The 22,483-nt window shown below is 32.0% G+C and overlaps 2 protein-coding genes and 1 long non-coding RNA gene across 4 annotated transcripts; 2 read left to right on the top strand and 1 right to left on the bottom strand.

Moving 5' to 3' along the window:
* Positions 1 to 2,332: 2,332 nt before the first annotated feature.
* LOC139811151 (uncharacterized) lies at positions 2,333 to 3,079 on the bottom strand. Its single transcript, XR_011731559.1, has 3 exons — positions 2,995 to 3,079; positions 2,666 to 2,738; positions 2,333 to 2,417 (listed from the first exon to the last, which is right to left on the bottom strand). It is a non-coding gene; the product is annotated as an uncharacterized lncRNA (long non-coding RNA).
* Positions 3,080 to 4,042: 963 nt separating this feature from the next.
* Positions 4,043 to 7,773, top strand: LOC139811463 (flotillin-1-like). Its single transcript, XM_071775747.1, has 7 exons — positions 4,043 to 4,164; positions 4,876 to 4,950; positions 5,029 to 5,119; positions 5,410 to 5,553; positions 6,080 to 6,088; positions 6,599 to 6,823; positions 7,753 to 7,773. The coding sequence occupies exons 1-7, from the start codon at positions 4,043 to 4,045 to the stop codon at positions 7,771 to 7,773; spliced, it is 687 nt and encodes a 228-aa protein (XP_071631848.1).
* On the top strand, positions 5,414 to 22,273 carry LOC139811150 (putative fatty acyl-CoA reductase CG5065). Of its 2 annotated transcripts, none has more exons than XM_071775261.1 (9): positions 5,414 to 5,553; positions 5,636 to 5,756; positions 6,599 to 6,823; positions 9,605 to 9,804; positions 15,492 to 15,731; positions 17,569 to 17,833; positions 18,102 to 18,404; positions 18,502 to 18,709; positions 18,807 to 22,273. In XM_071775261.1, exons 4-9 carry the CDS (start codon positions 9,616 to 9,618, stop codon positions 19,078 to 19,080), a joined length of 1,479 nt encoding a protein of 492 aa, XP_071631362.1. In that variant the 5' UTR covers positions 5,414 to 5,553; positions 5,636 to 5,756; positions 6,599 to 6,823; positions 9,605 to 9,615; the 3' UTR covers positions 19,081 to 22,273. The 2 variants fall into 2 exon arrangements, with proteins under 2 accessions (XP_071631362.1, XP_071631363.1); XM_071775262.1 differs by having other exon boundaries at positions 5,636 to 6,088.
* Positions 22,274 to 22,483: the final 210 nt, after the last annotated feature.

Genomic DNA, 22,483 nt, shown 5'->3' with positions numbered 1-22,483 from the left:
GAATAAAAAAGAAAGTTGCAATAAAGTTGAAAATGAAATATTGACATTTTAAAAATATGAAACTTTTCTACAGATTTCTTTTTTACGAAAAGAATTAGTACAATATATTTATATATGTAAAATAAAAATAAAAACTATTCTCTTATAGAGAAAAGGATAGGTATTAAATGAGTTAGACGTGTGTTTCCTTTATATTTATAAATACTTTTTGAATGTGTGTATAAATAGAAGCATTATCTCTCTTATAAAAACAAGTAATACATATTTTAATAGTGCTGTATATTCATCTGATGTATAATATTGCATCTGATTTATTTATATATATATATATATATATATATATATATATATATATATATATATATATATATATATGAGATACAATATTATATATGATTGAACTAATTTTTACTTCTATAAAACGCCAATTTTTACACAATATTTTATAGTCTATCCATATAATCAATGTTTGAATCAATGGCTTGACATTAATATAGACAAATACATCATATAAAATATTACTTGTTAATATATATTTCTATTTATAAATAATTAAAATTTATAATAGTTTAGATTATGTCAGGACTATTGATTTTTTCTTATTAAATTTTATACAAGTAAATATTTTAAAAAAGAATTGTCATTAAGATGTTATTTTTATTAGTATTATTAATGAGATAACGGATCTGTGAAAGTTGTATAAGATATATGTATATTTATGCATCATTATAATTAGATTATAAGTAAATATGGAACCTCTTTTATGGATCTGTTAACTTAAAATAGATGAGCTATAAAAAATTATGACAGATATTTTATTTCGGACTTATTTTACGTTATTTAATTTGGTGTTCTAATATGCTTGAGGCTACACTCGCACAGGTACATAGAGAAAGAATACAATAAATAAAAATTAACGGTTATTTAACTATAAAAATATTAATAAAATTAAAATAACGACCTGTTTTAAAGTTTAAAAGTTTTAACGTATTAAAGTTATTAAACTATACTTATTTAAAATATATTGAAAATAATATTATATATTGAATGTTTTAACTCGAAAAAGTAAAACTGTAAAGTTTTTTTCCTAGACAATAGAATTCAGACAACAAAGATAAAATACTTATATCTATATATCTAGAGTTGTATCTTAATAAAGATAAATAGTTTCATAGATATAAAAAATAATTATGGAAACAGTTAATTCTTATTGGTTACATTGCTGAAATGATGAAGAAGGTATAAAAAAAATTAAAATCGTATTGAGAACAAAATATTAGCATTTTAAAAATATAAAGCTTTTTTACAAATTTCTTTTTCCCCCAAAAAATTAATACAGAATATTTATATATGCAAAATAGAAATAAAGAATTATCTTTAGATAGGGAATAATAAGTTATTAAATGCGTTAGGCATGTGTTTGCTTTAATTTCTTCTCCAAATATTCGTCCGAGATTGAATATTTTATAAATTAGTGCAATCAATATCGGTAAATATTTTTTCAAATATGTGTATATAAAATAGAAGTATTATGTTATAAGAACAAGAAACATGTATTTCAATAACGCAGTATATTGTATTTATTATATATATAACAATATTATATTAATGTTTATAAAGTGCCAATTTATACATAATGCTTTATAGCTTATCCGTCTAATAATTGAAAAACTGGTTTATAACAAATAAAACAAAATAATGTGATGTAAAATCATATAAATTATTTGTTGCAGAACAGAGGAATTTTTTTACAATAATTATCATTGTTTATTTTAATTTTGCTGTTAATAAAGATATTTAATTTTAAATTAATATATATTATACATGTATATATATATATTTTTTTTTAAATAAATATGTTGCTGCAAATAACTTATAATATTATAAATAATTTAATAAGGAAATACATAATCGACACGTAAAAGCACAGGTATATTGTGCGATAAAATGGAAATGTTATCACACACTGAGAAAGAAATATTTAGATCAAATAAAATATTTATTTAGATTGCCGCCAATAGCTTATTTAGTTAATATAATACACATATTTATTTAGAATTAAAAATTTTTATTTAAATTAATGTGTGATAACATTTCCATTTTATCGCACAATATATTTGTGCTTTTACGTGTCGATTATGTATTTCCTTATTACATTGTTCATGATATTATAAGTTATTTACAACAATATATTTATTTAAAAATATATACATACATACATATATTAATTTAAAATTAAATATCTTTATTGACAGGAAAATTAATATAAACAATGATAATTATATTTAATCTAAATAAATAGCAATCTAGATAAATATTTTTTTAGTGCAATATTCTAAGTATAACTACTTACCAATTAAATAAGTCGCGACGCCACTCATCATTCCGCAGCCGATCCGTCTCGCGCCCGTCGCGATCTAGAAATGAAAGGGGAGCGTAATTAACATATGGCAAAGGCACTTCGTCTCCCGCGCGCTCAACTTTTCGCACCGAAAACGTCGCGATGTCATTTTCGCGATTATCCGCGCGACGTGCCTTCGGCCGAACAAGTATCGCGAAATACGTATTTTTTAGAAATATATCTACACCCGAGCGCTGAATCGATACTACTCGATAAATACTGCAGTAAATAATGCATGCATAGATTAATAAAGGTTACACTTACCAATTAAACAACTCTCGCGACGCCACTCGTTCCGCAGCCGATCCGTCTCGTGCGGCTCGTGCCCTGTCGCGATCTGGAAATGAAAGGGTAGCGTAATTAACATGAGCAACATAGCGGAGAGCGGAGGCGCTTCGCGATATTCGTGACAGATGGAAAATACGATCACCCGCGATTGTCCGCGCGACGCGCCTGCGACCAAACAAGTACCGCGAAATACTTATTTTTGAGAAATATCGTTACACGCACGTTACATCCGAGCGCTGAGTCGATACTACGCGATAGGTGCTGCGTTAAATAATTCACGCAAGATTAATAATGCTTACTCTTACCAATTAAACAACTCCCGCGACGCCACTCGTTCCGGAGTCGGTCCACTCGGTCCTTCCCGCGCCCGTCGCCCGTTGCGATCTGGAAATGAAGGAGAACGTCTGACGTCATCAATATGGCGGAGACCCGTCATCCCCCGCGCGCGAAACTTCTCGCGCCAAACCGAGCCAAGGCCCGAGAGTGCCATTGGCGTCGCTACTCACCCCGCTCTCACAACTCACAACTTCGCGATCACGAATTTTCCGAATTTCGAGAACCCCGAATACTATACGCTTGCGTATGATCATGATTGTTTTTTTGTAATTTAGCGAATAGGCGTACTAACAGTTTTGACAAATATCCGCGATATTCGCGTCATTGGAAAATACGACGCGATCGTCCACTTTCGCGATTGACAACGCGACGCGCTTTCGACCGAATAAGTACCGTACTGAAATAATGCGTATATTTGCAAATACGTTAATACCCGAGCGCTGAATCTATCCTACGCGATAGGTACTGCGTTAAATAATGCATGCAAGACAAAATAAAGCTTACTCTTACTAATTAAATAACTCGCGACGCGCCACTCGTTCGGGGACCGATCCGCTCCGTGTCCGCCGCCCGCCGTCGTCGCGACGCGTTTGCGCATTCTGGGAAAATGGAAGGTGACGTCATCAATATGGCGGAGGTGCTTGATCTTCCGCGCGGATAATTTGAAACTTCTCGCGTTCTAACGAATAGGCGTATTCCGCGTATTAATATTCTGGAATAGATAGCCGCGACATTTGCAACATTCAAAAAGACGACGATTGTATTCTTAGATCTATATATTCCGCTCTCAGGTTTCTCTCTGCTTACAATTTATAGCGGAAACTTGAATTCGATTTAGTGGAGACTCGAACCCGATTTAGCGGAGACTCGAACCCTATTGATGGAGATTTATCAATCGATAATCGATTGACAGCGACTCTCAGCGACTCTGCGTCAACCTGCATTACGTTAACCTGTCTCTTGTGGTTTTGCTCGAAAGAAGATAGAGTTTAATTAACTGATTAATTAATCAAAAAAATGGGCAGCGGCGATGATGAAGCATCTAACATCCAGTCCAAGAAGAAGAAGAAAAAACCTTTAAGAAAACGCGAAACTCTATCCGATGATAATGACAGCGAGGAGGAAAAAGTGTCTCTCAGGTAAGAATTGTATTTATTTTGTCTTAATTAAATAGTAACGTGGGAATTAGCGTGATTAGAAAGAGACTTATTTCAGGGAGAAGGTTGAGGAGATGAAGATCATTCAGAAAGCTCCGCGAGAGACCCGCTGGAGTCGACGTCGTCGGTTTGGCTCTTGGAGAAAGCGGTGCATCTGATGTCATAACGGTAGGATACGTATATAACAGGATACGTGGATGCATGTGCAATAAAATTAAAACACAGGGTGGATGATGTAATATGAAAGATGATCTGTATGTTAATTTAGTCGGATCCCTTCAACATGAAAACAGGAGGAATGGTAAACATGGCTGCCTTGAATAATACAAAACACAAGCCGAACGATGCATACGAAACTGGCATTGGCACACAATTTAACGCAGAGACTAATAAACGCGACGAAGATGAAGAAATGTACGACAACGTTTGCATAATTCGTGCAAGTCATCGTCCAGCACAACAGATGTAGAGATGTATGAGTCTTATTCACTTTATTTTTCATAGATATACATGAAATGATACGTACGATATTCCCAAATTGTTTTCAACTTATTGACTAGTCGCAGCCGTCGTATGCATTTTGTTTTATTTACATATTAATTTAATTATATATTAATTTAACGAACCGTTATCTTTTTCATGGTCCTCCGTATTGTCAGTTTTCTAATTCAGTTTTGCATTAACTTCTTCCAGGATGTTGCTACAGCAAACCTCTCTTATACCTGGAGGATGGGTGTTTGTTTGGCCCTTCGTGCAACAAGTACAAAAGTGAGAGTCATATAAGTACTTCCGTAGACATAGATAGCATGATGAATTCCTCGGCTTATGCATATCTTATCTTTACAGAATTTCTCTGAATACGATGACTTTACAAGTCGAGGGTCCAACGGTATACACCTGTCAAGGATTTCTGATGTCTATAACAGACATAGCACAGGTAATTAAGAAGAAAGAAGCTTTTATCTATGCTGTGTCAAGATATTACATATATTTATTATAATTGTATGTAATAAAATTGACATATATGTATATGATTCAAATTAGATCTAAAATAACTCATAATGACATATAAAAGTATAAGTTATAAAGTTATAATGATTCTGGAAACTTTATTGATAATATATATTTGTTGTTGTATAAAATTTTGAAAACTTTACAAGTGTGTTATAAACGAGCTTTAATGATCTTAACATGACACTCATGTATTGCAAAATGCATTTGCTCCAGGTGAAAATTCAAGGACAAAATGAAGAGATGTTATCTATGGCGTGCGAGCAGTTCCTTGGAAAATCTGAAGATGAGATACATAACATAGCTCTCGTCACTCTAGAAGGACATCAACGAGCTATAATGGGCAATATGACTGTAGAGGTAAGTTGAGCATCAATATAAATTGTCCTAAATTGCCTATATTAAAAGCTATTAGACTCATGAGGTCTACTCTTTGCCGTAGGAAATTTACAAGGATTGTAAAAAGTTTAGCAAGGAAGTCTTCGAAGTTGCGAGCAGTGATCTAGTTAAATATGGGCATTACTGTCGTATCGTACACACTGCAAGATATTAGAGACGAAGAGGTAAGTTTGCAGCATTTCTAATGTATAAAAACACTGTATATATAAACACGGTATATAAACACAAAAATATGTAAGTCGAACGCGTAAGCATTCAAAATCTTTAATTAAGAAAAATAATGCTGATAACATGTAGAAATCGTAATTGAATTACTAAAGTGTACATAGTGTACATGCAAGTGTATAGAGAGATATTCAAAAGACCCCCTTTAAACGATTCAATAATGTCTATTAATAGTTGATATGTATGAACTTTTTAAATAATTATTATAGTTAGATCTTGTATGTTGTGAATATTGAATACATTTTTGTTTTGCTACTTGCAGGGGGCAAAGGTACGTTCAAATTTTATTTTATTACTATTATACCTGATGTCACAGCGCACACCGCTATGTCTTGTAACATTATTGTTAATTCTTCAGATTCTACAACAACAAAAATTTTTATTGCTTTTTGTAACAACACAATTGTGCACATTTACTGCTGATTCGATACTGAAGTATCTTTAAATAGCAAAATATGAAGATATTGTCGAAATTTGTCTTATTTCTTTAATAAAAACATAGTTTAAAAAAAAATTAAGATTGGATGTATGATTTTTAAGAACGTCTTAAACATTGTTATTTGTAAAATATTTTGTATAAATTGCTAAAGTATCTTCAAATTTTCCATTTAAAAATATTTATAAATATTGAATTGGAGCTACGATGTATACTTATATTATGTTGCCTTTTTGGGTCGTTCAGGCATTGCTTACTTAAATGCTAAAATCATTCGTTACTCATTGTATTATCATAAATGTTATCATGTCGTGCAATAATTTTATGAGAATATATTATTTATAGGGTTATCTGCAAGCACTCGGTATGGGCGGTATGGCACGTACAGCAGAAGTAAAGAGAGATGCTAGAATAGGTGAAGCAGAAGCTTGCAGAGACGCTCAAATTAGGGAAGCTATCGCCGAGGAACAAAGAATGGCTGCACGTTTCCTAAATGATACAGAGTTTGCAAAAGCGCAACGTGATTTTGAATTGAAAAAGGCTGCTTATGATGTCCAAGTCCAAACTAAAGTAAGGAAACTTCTAATGCTTTCTACAATATATGTTCCATGAACATTTTTTTAAATTATCATATTCTCTGATGATATATTAAACAGATATTATTGAGAATCAACAATAATCTGCATAGTTTAAGAAATTTGTTACACTCTAAAAAAAAGAAAAAGTTAAATCGACATAGAAAACTACAAAAATTTTTACATAGAAAAACACCATGCCGTAAATATGTTTCATAAAAACATCGTTTTTATAAAACAACCAAATTGTAAATTGTAAAATTAATTATGAATTAAAAATCCACAAATTTATATCAAATGAGTAAAAATATAGTCGGTAAGCGTTCTTCTCGACTTTACCCCGAGCTGAATAAGGTCTCTAACCCCGAGAACGTAATATCGATCTATGGAACTAAAAATTTATTTTTAAGATACGAATACGAATACTTCTACGTCGACCGTCTCTCATCTCAATATTATTATGATTTTTAAATATAATGCGAGATATTAATTTAAGTTTTTTTTTCTTTGGTATAACTCTCATTAATTTGCGTTTTTCCGTTGAAATAATTCTCATCCCTGTATTGTGCATTGAAGATGATCGTTTTTAAACGATGATCTTTGATATCACGTGTGAACGCATGGTTTATTCGGACATTATAAATTTTCCCTTAATAATAAAGTGTTATTATATATATAAACTATTCGTAAATGTAAGCTGTGAATACCTATTTATTATATTATTATGCAGGGTGTCCCACGTTAATTCATTCATTCTTTTCTCCAGAGTTAATCTTGAAAACATCTTCACTATTATGCAGTGTGTCATGACTGACCGCGCGAATTTCAGACATTTTGATTAGTAAACTTTGAATACTTCTTATTTAAAAACTGTCATAGCCTCGATATTTTGGTATTAAAATTTTCGTCTCAAAATAATCTCAGGTATCTGCCATTAACGAGTAGAGTAGCACAGCAGGTCGAGACACCTTGTACATCATATCGTGTTGCAAAGATATATAAAAGAAAAGAGAAGCTCTGTCGTTAGGTAGATGAGATAGTTACAAATAAGGATCTTTATTTCATTTTATTCACCACACTACGCACTAGTTTATTTCTCAAAAATGCACTTTCAAATAATAATTTTCCTATATATGAATTTGTCTTTAAATAAGCTTTAATTTGGCTAGAAAAACATTTCAAAGTTCTCAGAAACAACAGGATCTTATAACGGTATTTTATATAAGACAAATATATATTTCACACGTAATTTTTACCACAAAAATGATAAAGCGGTCTTATATACGTAATCCGAGGCTGCTGCAAGGTCGCGGAATCATTGGGAAGCCCCGAGGTTCAATGGCTCCCTTTATGCCCGCGGCGATGCCGCGATGTAGTGATATCGCGAATCTCGGATAGAATCCAAATCACTTGCCCCCTGCATATGAATGAACATAAATATACGATACTGTGACGTCGCGTCGCGGTAAGTTCCAGTTACGGATGGATCCGTTCGTGACTCGTGGGAATTATCGGTGAGACATGTAAATTTGCTACGTGAACGAAAATAAAATCGCGATGTAATGCCAATGCGACGAGCGGATCCGCTCGGTTCCATCGCTGCTGCATCTACCTGGGAGGGAAAATAAGAGAGAATGCGAGAGACCTTGGCGACTCGCTACCGCCCTCGAGCCTTCGTTTACCGGACACTGTGGCACTGGACGAAGGCGAAGTCAAGAAAGGCTCGGGTATGACCGTGCGGTCAGCCGTGCAGGGATAAAGCCGTCGTTGATGATGCATCTGCATTCAGTCCGTTCTGACAGTCCCTACGACATGGAACGATAAGACGCGAGATTTTTTTTTCAAGTGACTTCAAGTTTTGATTGCTAGTTTAGTGTACACGCTCTAATTCTCGTGCGAAGTGCAATATCCGTTCGAAACGCTCGTTGCATTTCCTGTATAATCTGATTTAAAAATTTATTGCAATTTTAAGGTATTTATTAAGTATGCAAAATACACATTATTATATTATATGATATATATAATATTATGTAATATAATACATATTATAATGTTATATAATATAATATAGTTTAAAACACTTATTTTATATATACATAAATACTCTCTCGCTTTTTCATTTTCAAAAATTACATATGCACAGCATAAATCCACATATATCCACACAAATAATAACTGCAATTCTTGCACCTGTATTTTTGTAACCTGTAGAACGAGAATCAGATGCCTTAATAGTATCTTACAAAGATGACTTCGTAATTCCTATATTCTTTTTCCATTTCGTTTTCTTCCTTTATTTTGTGTTCTGCAATAATTATGTTTTTTTCTACTTTAAAATTTTGTAATAAAATTACATATAATAATTAATATTGCGAGTGAAGAAATAGTTATCTTCACGTATTATATTTTGCATGTGTCTGGCAGTCCTATTCAATTACAAAAGCAAATCTTTTAAAGAACTGAATACTAAATAAAAGCGAAAAGAAACGTCTGTGAGAGAATACATGCTGCTATTATTATTAAAATATTAATACGAACTATAACGAAGTATCCTTGTTCATATTTAATATCAAATTTTAAAACTTTTTCGATGGTTATGTGTAACGTTCGGTGTGGTCATGTGTAAAATATGTAACGGCTTATAGAGAACAACAGGAAAAGGGATTAAATAAACTAGAATTATAAACACTAAAACCTCAAAGAAACGAGCTATTACAATCTTATAGATTTTCTCTTTATTTTTCTTCTTAACAAATATTTTACTTATGTTCCGCAGTTTTTTCAAAAATGACCACAAAATCGATACCCGAATGGTTTGCCAACAAAAACGTTCTCATCACTGGAAGTACTGGCTTTATGGGAAAGGTTCTAGTCTCCAAATTACTATTAAGCTGTCCTGATATTGGAGAGATCTTCTTAATCATCAGAAAGAAGAAGGGCTATGATCCGCAAATAAGGTTGCAGCTCTTACTGCAGGTATGTAACAAACTCAATTTTATTCTTTTGTGAAAAAAATTCACAGAAATCAATTCAATAGATCACTATCTTGAAAATTTAAACGAAATAATGCTGCTTAATATTATTAAAAGCAAATTGCTATTATAGATATGTAGAATACATCTGATTGATTATTGCAATCAATGTATTGAATAATTATTACAGAATAAAGTTGAAACAATTGTCTCACAATTAACCTATTAATTCGTTCTTAATAGCATTTTAATTAAATGTATATAATATTCAAGATATAAAATTCAGTGGTTTTTGCACTATTGTAACAATCTTGTTATTTAAAAAAATGTATATTTTATAAATATTATCTAGTTCTAATAAAACAATCGATTAAAATTGGTCAATTAAATTACAGATGTAAGATTTGTAATAGACGTTGTATCTTTTGTATTGATTTTTTCGCATAAATTTTTAGATAGTTACAATAAAAGTTTCCGTATTTTAAAATACCAAGAGGTTCAAACGATTAATAAATCAACTGATAAAAAAGGGGCTCAAAGCCATTCGTGTGTCGCTAGGTTTTATTCGAATTAAAATTTACAAACGTTTCGGTCTATTATTAAGACCATCTTTAGTGTCATAAAAGTTATTTAACAATAGAAATACTGGTAAAAAAAGATATAAAGTTCGCAATAAACCACTCAAATTCACGCATAGCTCGCATTAAGTATTCATTGCAAACCACACAGCTCACACTAAGCACAAATCGTATTCCCACAATATGTTCCAACCGATTATTAATAACATTAGAAGTGACAGTTTCACAACATGGATTTCTATAGTCTAGTTTACACCGATCACTTGATACGCGTATTAAATAGTAAATAACTAGTAAATAAGTCTGATTATTGGCTGATCAGTTCAAATATACTATTTGATACGCGTATCAAGAGGTCGGTGTAAACTAGGCCTATAGGAAATATTAAAATGGACCTAGCACCATTTATATGAAAAAAAAAAAAACGTTTTAAGTCAATTTTTTTGAATTTTTAATATGTTTTAATACGTTGTAGTACTTGTGTCTCTAATAAAAAGTTTCAATTTCATCTCTATGATTAGTTTCTGAGTTATTGACATTTGAAAGTAGCGTTCACTCTTAAGTGTTATTTTTGCAAAAATATAATTTAAAAAAAATCTAAATACACGATTACAGAGATACACTTAACCTTTTTGTCTAAAACATTTTTTCATATACCGCACGGTATATGAAATCCATACTGAGGAAACACGAATCACGCTTAATGCAAGCTACCTGTGGTTTTCGATGTAATTTGCGAATACTTAATATGCGAGCTATGCGCATTTGCGAACTTTATACCTTTTTTATCGGTTTTGATTGTTAAATAACTTTTTTATCACACTAAAAATGATTTAATAACAGACCGATACGTTTGTAAATTTTAATTTTAATAAAGAATGAGGACAAACACTCTGAGTTTCTTAGCTCAGAGTCTTTTTTTATCAATTGATTTATTTTCCGTATTTTTATAACGCTATATTAATAAACGTACAAATATAATTGTACCACTAAAATGTTCAAGGAAAGGTTTTATTTATGCATTCTGAACGTCAATGATAGTTATAAATCTTGATGCAAAAATATATCGTAAATGATTATTATTAATGATAAAATGATAAATGACAATACTCAAAATTGAGTATTGTCACTAGTTAGTGTAATCGTCGATTACGCGATTAGGATAATTGCACGTCAACGCGTACATTATTGACGTTTGATGATAATAAACACATAGATATTATTTTAAAATTGGTTTTACACTAATGCAATTGTTACACTTTCTGATATCAGCACAGCACGGTAATATGTGTATATATTAAATATATCTTTAAAAATTATACTAAATATTTATAAACATTAATTAGTTCATTAATTAATTATGTAAAATCAGTAAATAATGTGTTAAAAATTAGACGCAGCATTTAAAATATAAAGAAATTATATGATAATAATCAGACTTAATGTAAAAAAAATAACATTTGTGTTGATATTCAGAGTAATAATATCATCGTATCGTATTAAAACTCTTGAATGTTTAACAGCTATATCATTCATCGATTATTATTAAAGAATACTCGATTATTCAATTATTAAAAAGGTATAATTACTCTGTTACTGAGATATTACACATTTTTAATTCTCTTACACCACTTTTACCCGTTAATTGGCTGATTTTGATCTAAAATATAAATAATAATGTAGTATACAATATTTCACGATATTACACTCAGGATAATAGGATATTACACTCAGGATTCCACTAGCGGAAAGTTTTAAAAGACGTCTTAAAGGCATCACAAAAACTTGTAAAAGATGATATAATTTTCCCACACGTCCTTTAGAAGACTCTTTCAGAAGCTTTTGCTAGCTGGGAGAGTACAGCGTATTATTCAAAATCAATAATTCTGAGGAAAAATATGCATTTGTATGTAAAGAAGGCGGTTCAGGCTTTCAAAATTAAATTCAATCTTGCGTTATAATATCTGCTTGCATTTACATGAAATGTAAAAATCCTTTCGTTACGTAATCCAAATCTCGTTTGTCAATGAAATCTAACCCAATCGGTTCAAGCGTTACGATGATTAAGTCTTATTTTTAGCCAGACAAGTCTGGTTAAATATAAGACGTATAAATTTGTCTCTTTGTTTGTTGCAAGACTCAATGAGACGCGAAAGATACTACCTCTTGATACCGCAGATTTATAACAATTATTATAAATTAAAATAGAATTTAAATTTTTGATTTGCACTCGTATATCTCAATTGTTAAATATGCAAAATTTGAATGTCCAAAATTTGATACTGCAAGTAGCATCCCAATAAACAATTTTTTATATAAAAAAAATATATATATATATAAAATTACATAAAATATATCCATATATTTTTTCTTGTTCGCATACACAAGAAAAATAATTAAAAAATAATTACAAAGTTGATTTTGGTATGTTTTTTATGTGGGGAAAGGATATATAATTTTATATATAATTATGTATACTTTTATATAAAAAGATTTTTACTGACAATGAGACTCTAGAACAAATTCCCGTTAATCGAAAATTGTAAAAGTAGTTCTTTTTAAAACTTAGTTTACTTAAATAAATATTGCTTATTTTAAATCTCAAGATTTTCCTCGAGATATTTTTTCGATGCGTCTTTATTAAGACTTTTTAATAAGAGATAATGCACTTTATGTAAGCGAGTCGTATGGCTTCTATATAAGGATATCGTATGACACTATCGGCAAATATGTAAGTTGAAGAAAAATCTGTTGCCACAGGTTGTTTTGCGGTCAGAAGATAATTTTATCGAACTGGGCACACCTAGACACAGCCAGAAGCGGAAGCGGCTTATTTTTTCGAATAATAAGACTCACGCCCGTTCTCTTATTATTCATTGCGTTTCACATTAAGTCTCCGACAAAAATTGCATTAAAATGTACAAGTCAATCCGAATATTTAATTACAGTATAAAGATGCAAGTATAAAGACGTTCTATTTTTATCATTGTCGACTTATATCTTTGAGAAATGACTTTTAATTTTCTTTATATTCTCTTTAAATTTCTTAATCCGCAAGCATTAAATGATTCTGTAACAGAGGAGAAATTAATTCAAACTTTTTAATTAGAGATTAATGGAATATATCCGAAGATATAGAATGATCGAAGATTCTAAGAAACAATTACTCTCCAAATGTTACAGAAGTTAGGTGGTATATACCGAAGTGAGAATATTCGCGATCCGAGAATTTTCCTCGGCGTACATTATCTATTATCCCAACGCGTCTTCGGCGAGGGATTTAATGGGCGATAATTCGAAAAGGATGGTCTTCCAAACAAATATTATGTAAATACTCACCGAGAAAAGAAATAAATAGCCGATTTGTGTGCGGTGTATCTTATGTAAGTGCATAGTATGTAAATACAAGTTATCTGCTCGGGGTCAGGGTAGAGAAAGGGACAATTACCGCGGTATAAGTGAAGACATCTCGGCGCAGATATATGCGTCTAATGTCGCGGTGGATAACTGAACGGTCCGGCATCGCGATCTCTCTTCTCGAGCGTATGCACCTGATGTCGTTAAAATAGCTTCGGCGGCCGATCGGTGAAGCAACGTGGACGGTGCAACACAAGCGGCAGCATACTTTTCCCGATCGCACTATTCACACTTCGCGCCGCGATTATATTCTCGCGAGAGAGAGAGAGAGAGAGAGAGAGAAAGATTTATTATAATTCTAATGCCTCTCTTTGCGCGCGCGCGTGCGCGTAGCTTTTACTTTCGTAAGCTACTTATCAGCTTTTTAATGTTAATGACAATTCGCGGCGCTTAAAGGCGCTGAAGGTTCAGCGATTGCGCCACGCGCGGCCGCAAACGCTGAACGCAATCGCTTCTCTAAACTTTAATGGACCTGCGCCGATTACGTGGAATAACGAAAGACATTTACGTTACTGGCTTTACGTGTGGTAATCGGAGGAATGTTACTGTACGGCGGCTGCGAACGCGTCAACTTTTTAATCTCGCGTGAAGCAACGAACGCTCGTTGATCCCGAAGGTCTCTCTCGATCTCACTTGTTATTATAAATTTCTTTTTACGCGTCCTTCGCAGAGACGAGATAAAATACGTGATTTCCTGAGTCCCTAGGTCTTCATAAATATTAAAATTAATCAAAACGTAACGGGACTTATGCGGAAGATCGATGGGAAATAAAGAGTGATGCGCGCACACGTAATTACACTATGTACCCGGTAGACCGAAATGAATCGTCGCAAATCACCTTGACATCGATCGTGCCGTCAGAAATTTTCAATTTATTTCGTCATCTTTCCCTGTTTCGAGTGTCCGTCATCGAAGTGTAAAGAAGAAGAGTTTGGTAAGAGCTTCGTATCCTTGAATCATGCAAGCCCGCGCGCGAAATCGATAAACGTTTTTTCTGACATCTCATTCGAATCTCCTTCAGATACTCTCTTTAAAATAGAGTTTAAACAAAAACGTTTCTTAATCGATCAAATCGAATGTCATTATTCAGACGTTCTAAAGATGTTCGTGACCCTGAAAAACCAATCTACAGATGTCGATTAAAATATTTTATAACACACGCTCAAAATGCAAGCTTTTCACTTACGCATACATATATTTGCATATATTTGCATATGGCTAAGACTCATTTTACTTTCAATAATACCAGATAAAAAAACTTTCTCTCTTTTATTAAGTCATACTCTAAATAATATTTAAATATTACTTGGATATCTAATTTAAATATCATACATAATATGCAATAATCGTACACGGAAAAAAATGATGTTGAGATAAAATCTATTGACGCAACATCAATATTAATGAATAAAAAAATTAAATAATTATTTTAATAATTTAAATATTTGGTTCAATAATATCTAGTTGAGTTAACTATATGTTTGTTGCAGCCCGTGACGTCGACGTTTAATTGAAGCAACTTTATTATTTTCCGTGTATTTTAATCATAAATTACACTGCTCGAATTAGATCGGTTATGAATATCCTACCATCTGCTTGTTTGAGCTGATCGCTTTGTTTAACAGTTACGGATTATAAAATTATCTCGAATGGGTAAGGCGAGTTCATTCACTGAAATGGAAATTGTATTTACAGCAAGAACCATTTAGAATCCTCAGAGAACAGTACCCGGAACGGCTAAAGAAACTGATAGTTATATTCGGTGATATAACCGTCGAAGAGCTCGCTTTATCCGTCGCGGATAAGGAACGCCTCACGAGCAGGGTTGCCGTCGTCTTTCATATGGCCGCTAGTGTCAGATTCGACTTGCCATTGAAAAACGCCATCAAGATGAACACCATAAGCACCATAAACGTTATAGCATTGGCGAAACAGGTAAGAATAATGTTCGCTGTACACTGATCAAAAATTAGAAATCAATGCAAAACGTACCGATTATATGTCGTTCGATTTTATAATACATATAATAACAACCGAGATAAAAATTGACTGATATAAACACCAAAATGCACGCATATGTAACCCGAGAAACAATTTTTTATATATAATTATAGTATATTATAAAATATATTCATATATGTTTTTTTTTCTCTTGTATAATCTCTGTTCGTATACATATAAAAAATATAAAATAATAAGAAAAAGAATTTAAAAAATAATTAAAAAGTAATTTTTACAGTTTTTTACAAAAAGTAAAGTTGGAAGAAATGAGAAAAATTGCTCATAATTATATAGATATCTATATATATGTAATAATCATATATATATTAATTTATTACATTTTTATAATTCATATATTTTTTGTTAACTTTTCTATTATTTTTTATTAAAAAATATATTTAAATATATACATATATTCTTAATATGTACATCAAAAATATAAACAGCACAAGAATTTGATCTTTAATAATATCTATTATTCAATGATATAAATATAATAATACGATGATATAATTATAGCTAGGTATATTATTGAAAATTATGTGAATATTAGTATTATGAGAATTTCAGTTGTACAGAGTGTCCTAAAATTCGTGGAATGCACATTGTGATCACTCGTGTCAGAAAAAAGCAACTTTTTTTCTCCCAGCAAAATTGCGTCCGAGCAGTAATTTTTTAATGAGTGCAATTTAAAGCTATAACAAATGAGCTCGAAATTACACGTGAATCACGCGCGTTGGACATGTACATACATACAATACATACGCTGTTTTACTATATGCACTGTTTTTAATTATTTCTCTAAAGATTTCATAACAACATATATGACATACATATAATTATTTTGAATACAAATAATTATAATTCAATAAGATAAAATTTTTGTTAATTGATATCCCTGAAACGCAACGGCTGAAAATAAAATAAAATATAGTGGATTAAATAATTAGAACAGATTCAAAATGTTATAACTTCTGAAGATATTTGTAACTTTGTAAAGTCGATTTAAAGATCTCGATTGAAATATTTTGTAGCATACACTCAAAATTCAAGCCTTTTATGGTTATGCATTTCGATACTCACTGCTAGTACTGAAAATTTATAGTATACGTGACGTAAACTATAAATTTTCAATGATGCAGTGAACGTCGAAACGCAGCCTATGTGTACACATTTGCTCTGTGAATAACTCATTTTATTCTCAATGATAGAAAGCTAAAAAATTTTCTTTTATTAAGTTTTATTCTAAATAATATTTAAATATTTAAATATTAGTTAAATATTTAAATATATCATACAGATAATTGTCATGGAATCTTCAGAATATTAACAAAACAACACGTTCAGCGCGGACCGCGCCCGATACACGCACGACATTATTCATTAGCTTTAAATTGCACTCATTATTAACTATTACTCGAACGCAATTTTACCAAAGGAAAAAGTTACCTTTTCTGTATTGCGTGTACGCCAATTCTAGAACGCTGATATTTTTAACGTTTCTCGAATGTAATTAGTCAGATTTAATGTAACGTAATTAGTGTTTTATTTTAGTTTTTAACACTGTTATTTCGCTATTCAGTTCCCGGTGTAAGTGAAACTTGCAAACCGTAATATGTTACAGTAAATTTTCGCCGCTGTTTATTGTAAAAAAATATATCTACGATCTCTATAATTATACAAATAAAAACTTTGCTCGATATTAGAGGAAACAGCTTCACAGAGGTAAATGAGAGCGAGAGGGTAGAAAACCAGCTCAATTATCTTTCAGCTGCCTCTACTCGAGTCGTTTATTCACATCTCGACGTCTTTTTGCCAATGCGGCGAAGCGGTGCTGGAGGAACGAGCTTACCATAGCAGAATCTCGCCAGACGACGTCATTCACATGGTCAATACGATGACGGATGACGCCCTGGAGGCAATGAGACTGAAATTATTGGGCGAACAACCAAACACGTACGCCTACAGCAAGGCACTCAGCGAGGAATTCGTGTCGAGATGCGGCCTGCCTGTAGGAGTCATACGCCCGTCGATAGGTGAAAAAATTAAACGTTTTCATGTTTTAATCCTTGCTCGTCACGTAAAACGATTATCGTTGAATAACGAAGCAAATAAAATCTTTATATACGCATCTTCCTCTTCGAGAAAATCAACTTTATCAATTTTTATATTCAATATTTTAAATATAGTTTTGCATAGAAAGATTTATTCTGTACTTATGTACGACATATTCTTCTTTTGTTTTATGGAATCTTCTCGATTGTATCATTAATAAAATGTTAACAATATACAATCTGATTTTAGTGACAGCATCTTTTAAAGAGCCCGTGCCCGGCTGGGTGGACAATATGAACGGCCCGACCGGATTAATGATCGGGGCGGGTAAAGGAGTAGTACGGTCCATGCTCTGCAACGCGGATTACGTGTCCGATATAATACCCTGCGACATGGCCGTGAACGCGACAATCGCTCTGGCTTGGCAGGTCGGAATGGAAAAGTCTACCAAGCCGTTGTTTCTAAACGCCACGGCGAACCACGAGAATCCAATTTCTTGGGGCGACGCTTTAGAAATCGGGAAGAAACACGTTCTCGCGAACCCCTTCTCGCGTAAGGCGATATTACAACACGAGTTTGCGGCAACAGATTGCAAAAATATATCTGTGAGATATATCTTTAACGTGTGCAACGTAAACGTTTGTTTTAGAGCCGCTCTGGTATCCCGGTGGACGACTGACTTCCTCCAAGGTTCTACATTGGCTCGCCGTCATGTTCTTTCAAACTATACCCGCCTACCTGTTAGACATTCTACTTATCGTCACTGGAAATAAACCATTCCTGGTGCGAGTACAAAATAGAGTAAACGTCGGATTGGAATTGCTCCAATATTACACCATGAAGCAGTGGGTTTTTCGGTAAGAAGTTAAATTCCTCTTAAATACACCGTCGATTCGATAGACTAATTATTCTAATTAATGATTTATTTTATTTTTCTGCTGTATTTAATTGCAGTGATGACAATCTACGCGATCTGGAACATCAATTGTGTCCCTCCGATAAAGAGACATTTTTCACGAATACGAAGCTTATCGGTTGGAACGAATATCTGTTAGCGTATATCTTAGGTACGAGGCAATATTACCTGAAAGACGACCCCTCGACACTGCCGCGGGCAAGACGAGTCTTTACGTACCTATACTTCGCCGATTGCCTACTGAAATTAGTATTCGGGATTTTCCTCGTTTGGATAATTTACACGTGGACAATTTCCGCTAAGCCATTATAGCGATGCTAGTCCCGTCGACTGAATAAGTGTAGAATATAAAACTCGCTTAATCCTTTACGGTATAGCGTAATTCTCCAAGTGCACGCGATATTGTAATTAAACTAACATTTTTGGGATTTTCATAAATTCCTTCAAGTAACAGGAATTCTTTGATTAATGTTAGACCAGCCAAGCAGATGAAATTAAGAATGAAATATTCAAAATCCTCGCTTGTTCGCGAGAAATAGTTTGGATCGCAAAGGATTAAGTACTTGATTTATAAATTTGAACATGGTTGTGCAAAAAGAAATCAATTTTTATACCTTTCAATGTCTCTATTGCAAAATGTTGCTAAATATAATATTCCTAACAAAAATAATTCTCACAATATTCTTAACAACTTTTTATACTTTAAATTTATAAAAATTTTTAGAAAAAATAGCTTAAACTTCTTCAGACTTTTATAAATTTTCTTCGAAAATTATGAAAATTTTAGAACATTTCAGAATTCACATATAGAAAAAATTCTAGAAAAGATGTATATTTTCTCGACATTTCTAAAAAATGTTCCAATTTATAGAAAAAATCTGAAAGTTTTTAAAAATTAAAAATTGTAAAAGATTCTAAAAATTCAAGAAAGTTGTGAATTCTAAAAAAAGAATATAAAAACATTTTTTTACCAAGAATATTATGCGCGAGAAGTAATCAAAAACTATTATTTACTTCTTATTTTTAATTTTTAACATCGTGGAATTTTGTCAAAGTTCTTTTAAAGTATAGATGAAATATAATATGTGAATATATTATGTTTGGTTCGAAAAATTATCCATGGAGTGAGTTCTTTTTCTGCACATCTACGTCTAATTGATTTTATCTTATGTTGATAATATACGTTACATGATAAGACAACCTCTTTCATGTATGATAGTATCTCTTTCATGTATATTTATCAACGAAGAAACGTGCCAACGTTTGAGAACTTTATTATATATTGTACACGCTACGATAACGCTATCAAATACTCGCAACCATAATACATAGAATATCATAATAAAAGATCTTAAAGACTATAATAGTACATTTTGATATTGATTTTAATGAATCGATATCAATAAATTTGCATTTTGTTATACTTATTATAGCTTAATGCAAATTTATCAAAATACCTCGAAACAAATATTTCGAATAACATCGAAATGCAACGATTCGCTTTTCAGCCTGTTTTTAAATATAAGTATAATGGAATAAAGTATAATGAAATGTATGGGCTTTCAAAATATACGAAAGTAACACACATACACACACACACACACGCGCGCGCGCGCATATGTACGCGCTAATTTGCAATTAAATTGATTCTTGAGCTATTTTGAAATTACGTGTTACAAACAATTGAGATGACTCACGTGTAATAAAATTTTTTTCAGGCAACAAAGTAGTAAATAGCTCAAGATACAAGCTACGTTTGCCGTTGCGTATACTAATTGTAAGATGGCCAAATCTATGGAGAACAGATTCTCCAAAATGTCCGCTACAAATTTTGTCGGTAGAAAGATTATATATTTAATACAGAATCTGACATATGCTATATTGACAGAACGTTGACAGAAATATTGTGATCACGAAATGTGATAGCAGGATTGATTACAAAAATCCAGTGATCTTTGACATACTTGCTATACAATTTGGCGCGAATTGACGGCAAAAATGAAGCAAAATCTGCATTCTTGGTTTCTGCTACCAAACTGTTATCAGATTATGTCAGTAGAGGTTTTTTAAAGTAAGAAGTGTTGTCACTCTTCGCCGTATTACCTCACGCGATCTTGATCTCATATTGATGCATTTTTTTTACATCAGATTGAGAAATTTTATTCAAAATCTGATGTAAAAAAATGCATCAATATGAGATCAAGATTGCGCGATGCGCGTAATATGGCGAAAAAATGGCTAAAAAAACCGCTACATGTACACACATACACATGTATATATACACTCCATATACACATACATACATGATGTGCAAAATTTGACTGAGCAACATGCTTGGTGATGCACATCAGGTTACGCAAATGTCCGCGGTATCATGCTAAAATCGTAAAAAAACCGAGGTTACTTTAAATTGCGATATCTCGTTAAATAATCGGCGTATAAGGACAAAGTGTTTTTTTTTTCCTCAAAGTCCGTACTTTGAGATGGTATCAATGATTATGTTCGCCAATTTTTTTGTTAGACGGTGGAAGACTGCAAGTTTCACGATTTTGGATATCTCAAATACGTCCTTATTTAAAATTGACCACGCCTTTGAGTATAAACCTGAGTGAAAATTGAACAAAAGCACCTTATACTAGAGAGTTTGCCCTGTAAAATCTTTTTTTAAACTTTTTTTACGTTAATTATTCACTGAGTAATTGCAGTTCAAAAATCGGCAAAAATTTACTGACAAAAAGTGATCCCCTTTTTTTTAGCAGTGTATAATACTATCATTATGTATTTTTGATTATGTCACTTTAGAGAGGAAATTCAAAATAAGAGGAAACTATCTGCAAATCAAAGAAATTTTTATAAATTTTTATACAAAATTACACACATACACACAATGTAAAATTAAAAATGTTAAAGACTATTTTCTCGGTAGCTACTAGAAATAGCAATAAAATTTTGTAAAGGTTAAATTTGCAAGATAAGATTTCCTAGGTTTTCTATTATTATCTTTAATAGTTCCCGATAGAAAACAAATTGCTTAACATTCTTCATTTTTACATACACGTACAAATACAATTTTACATATATGTAAAATACATATGTATGTTTAGGTATTATTTATTTTTGATTGATAACCATCATTAAAATTACTTTGTCGTAAGATCAAGATAAGTCGCAATAACTGGCAATAATGTAACGAAGATTTAACGAGCCTTATGGCTCAATCAAATACTTTCTCCAAGTTGAAACGAGCATTGAAAAGAAAACATATGCTCTTTACGCGCGAACCTACGCACGCTTCGTCATTCGGTTAGCGGCTTACTTCGATCCGGATAAGAACTTCTTCTACAAATTTAGATGATAAATTTACATAATACAATATATTATTTTACATTATAATTATATAATTTTTGTACGCCGGATGTTTTGTATTTTCTTATCTCTTCGTTTAATATACTGATACTAATATCAATTTTCTGACTTTCCTAAATAAAACATTAAGTAAAAAGTATTCTTTCAACATAATTTTTTTATTTTCCCGTTTTACTTTCCTCATAATCTTTTAATCTTTAGAGACTAGCATAAACGTTGTAAAAAGTCTCTAGTTGTAAACTGTGAATAATTTTAATAAACTAAGTATAGGAGTGAATAAATCAAATAGGGAATAGTGAGAGAGGCAATCGGAGCCACGCGCGATAATTATTGCGCAATCAAAATATAG

Source organism: Temnothorax longispinosus, chromosome 4 (genome assembly GCF_030848805.1).
Source record: "Temnothorax longispinosus isolate EJ_2023e chromosome 4, Tlon_JGU_v1, whole genome shotgun sequence".
In the NCBI taxonomy this organism is placed as follows: domain Eukaryota; kingdom Metazoa; phylum Arthropoda; class Insecta; order Hymenoptera; family Formicidae; genus Temnothorax; species Temnothorax longispinosus.
The sequence above is the reverse complement of the archived record's forward strand: the minus strand, read 5'-3'. Positions and strand labels throughout refer to the sequence as shown.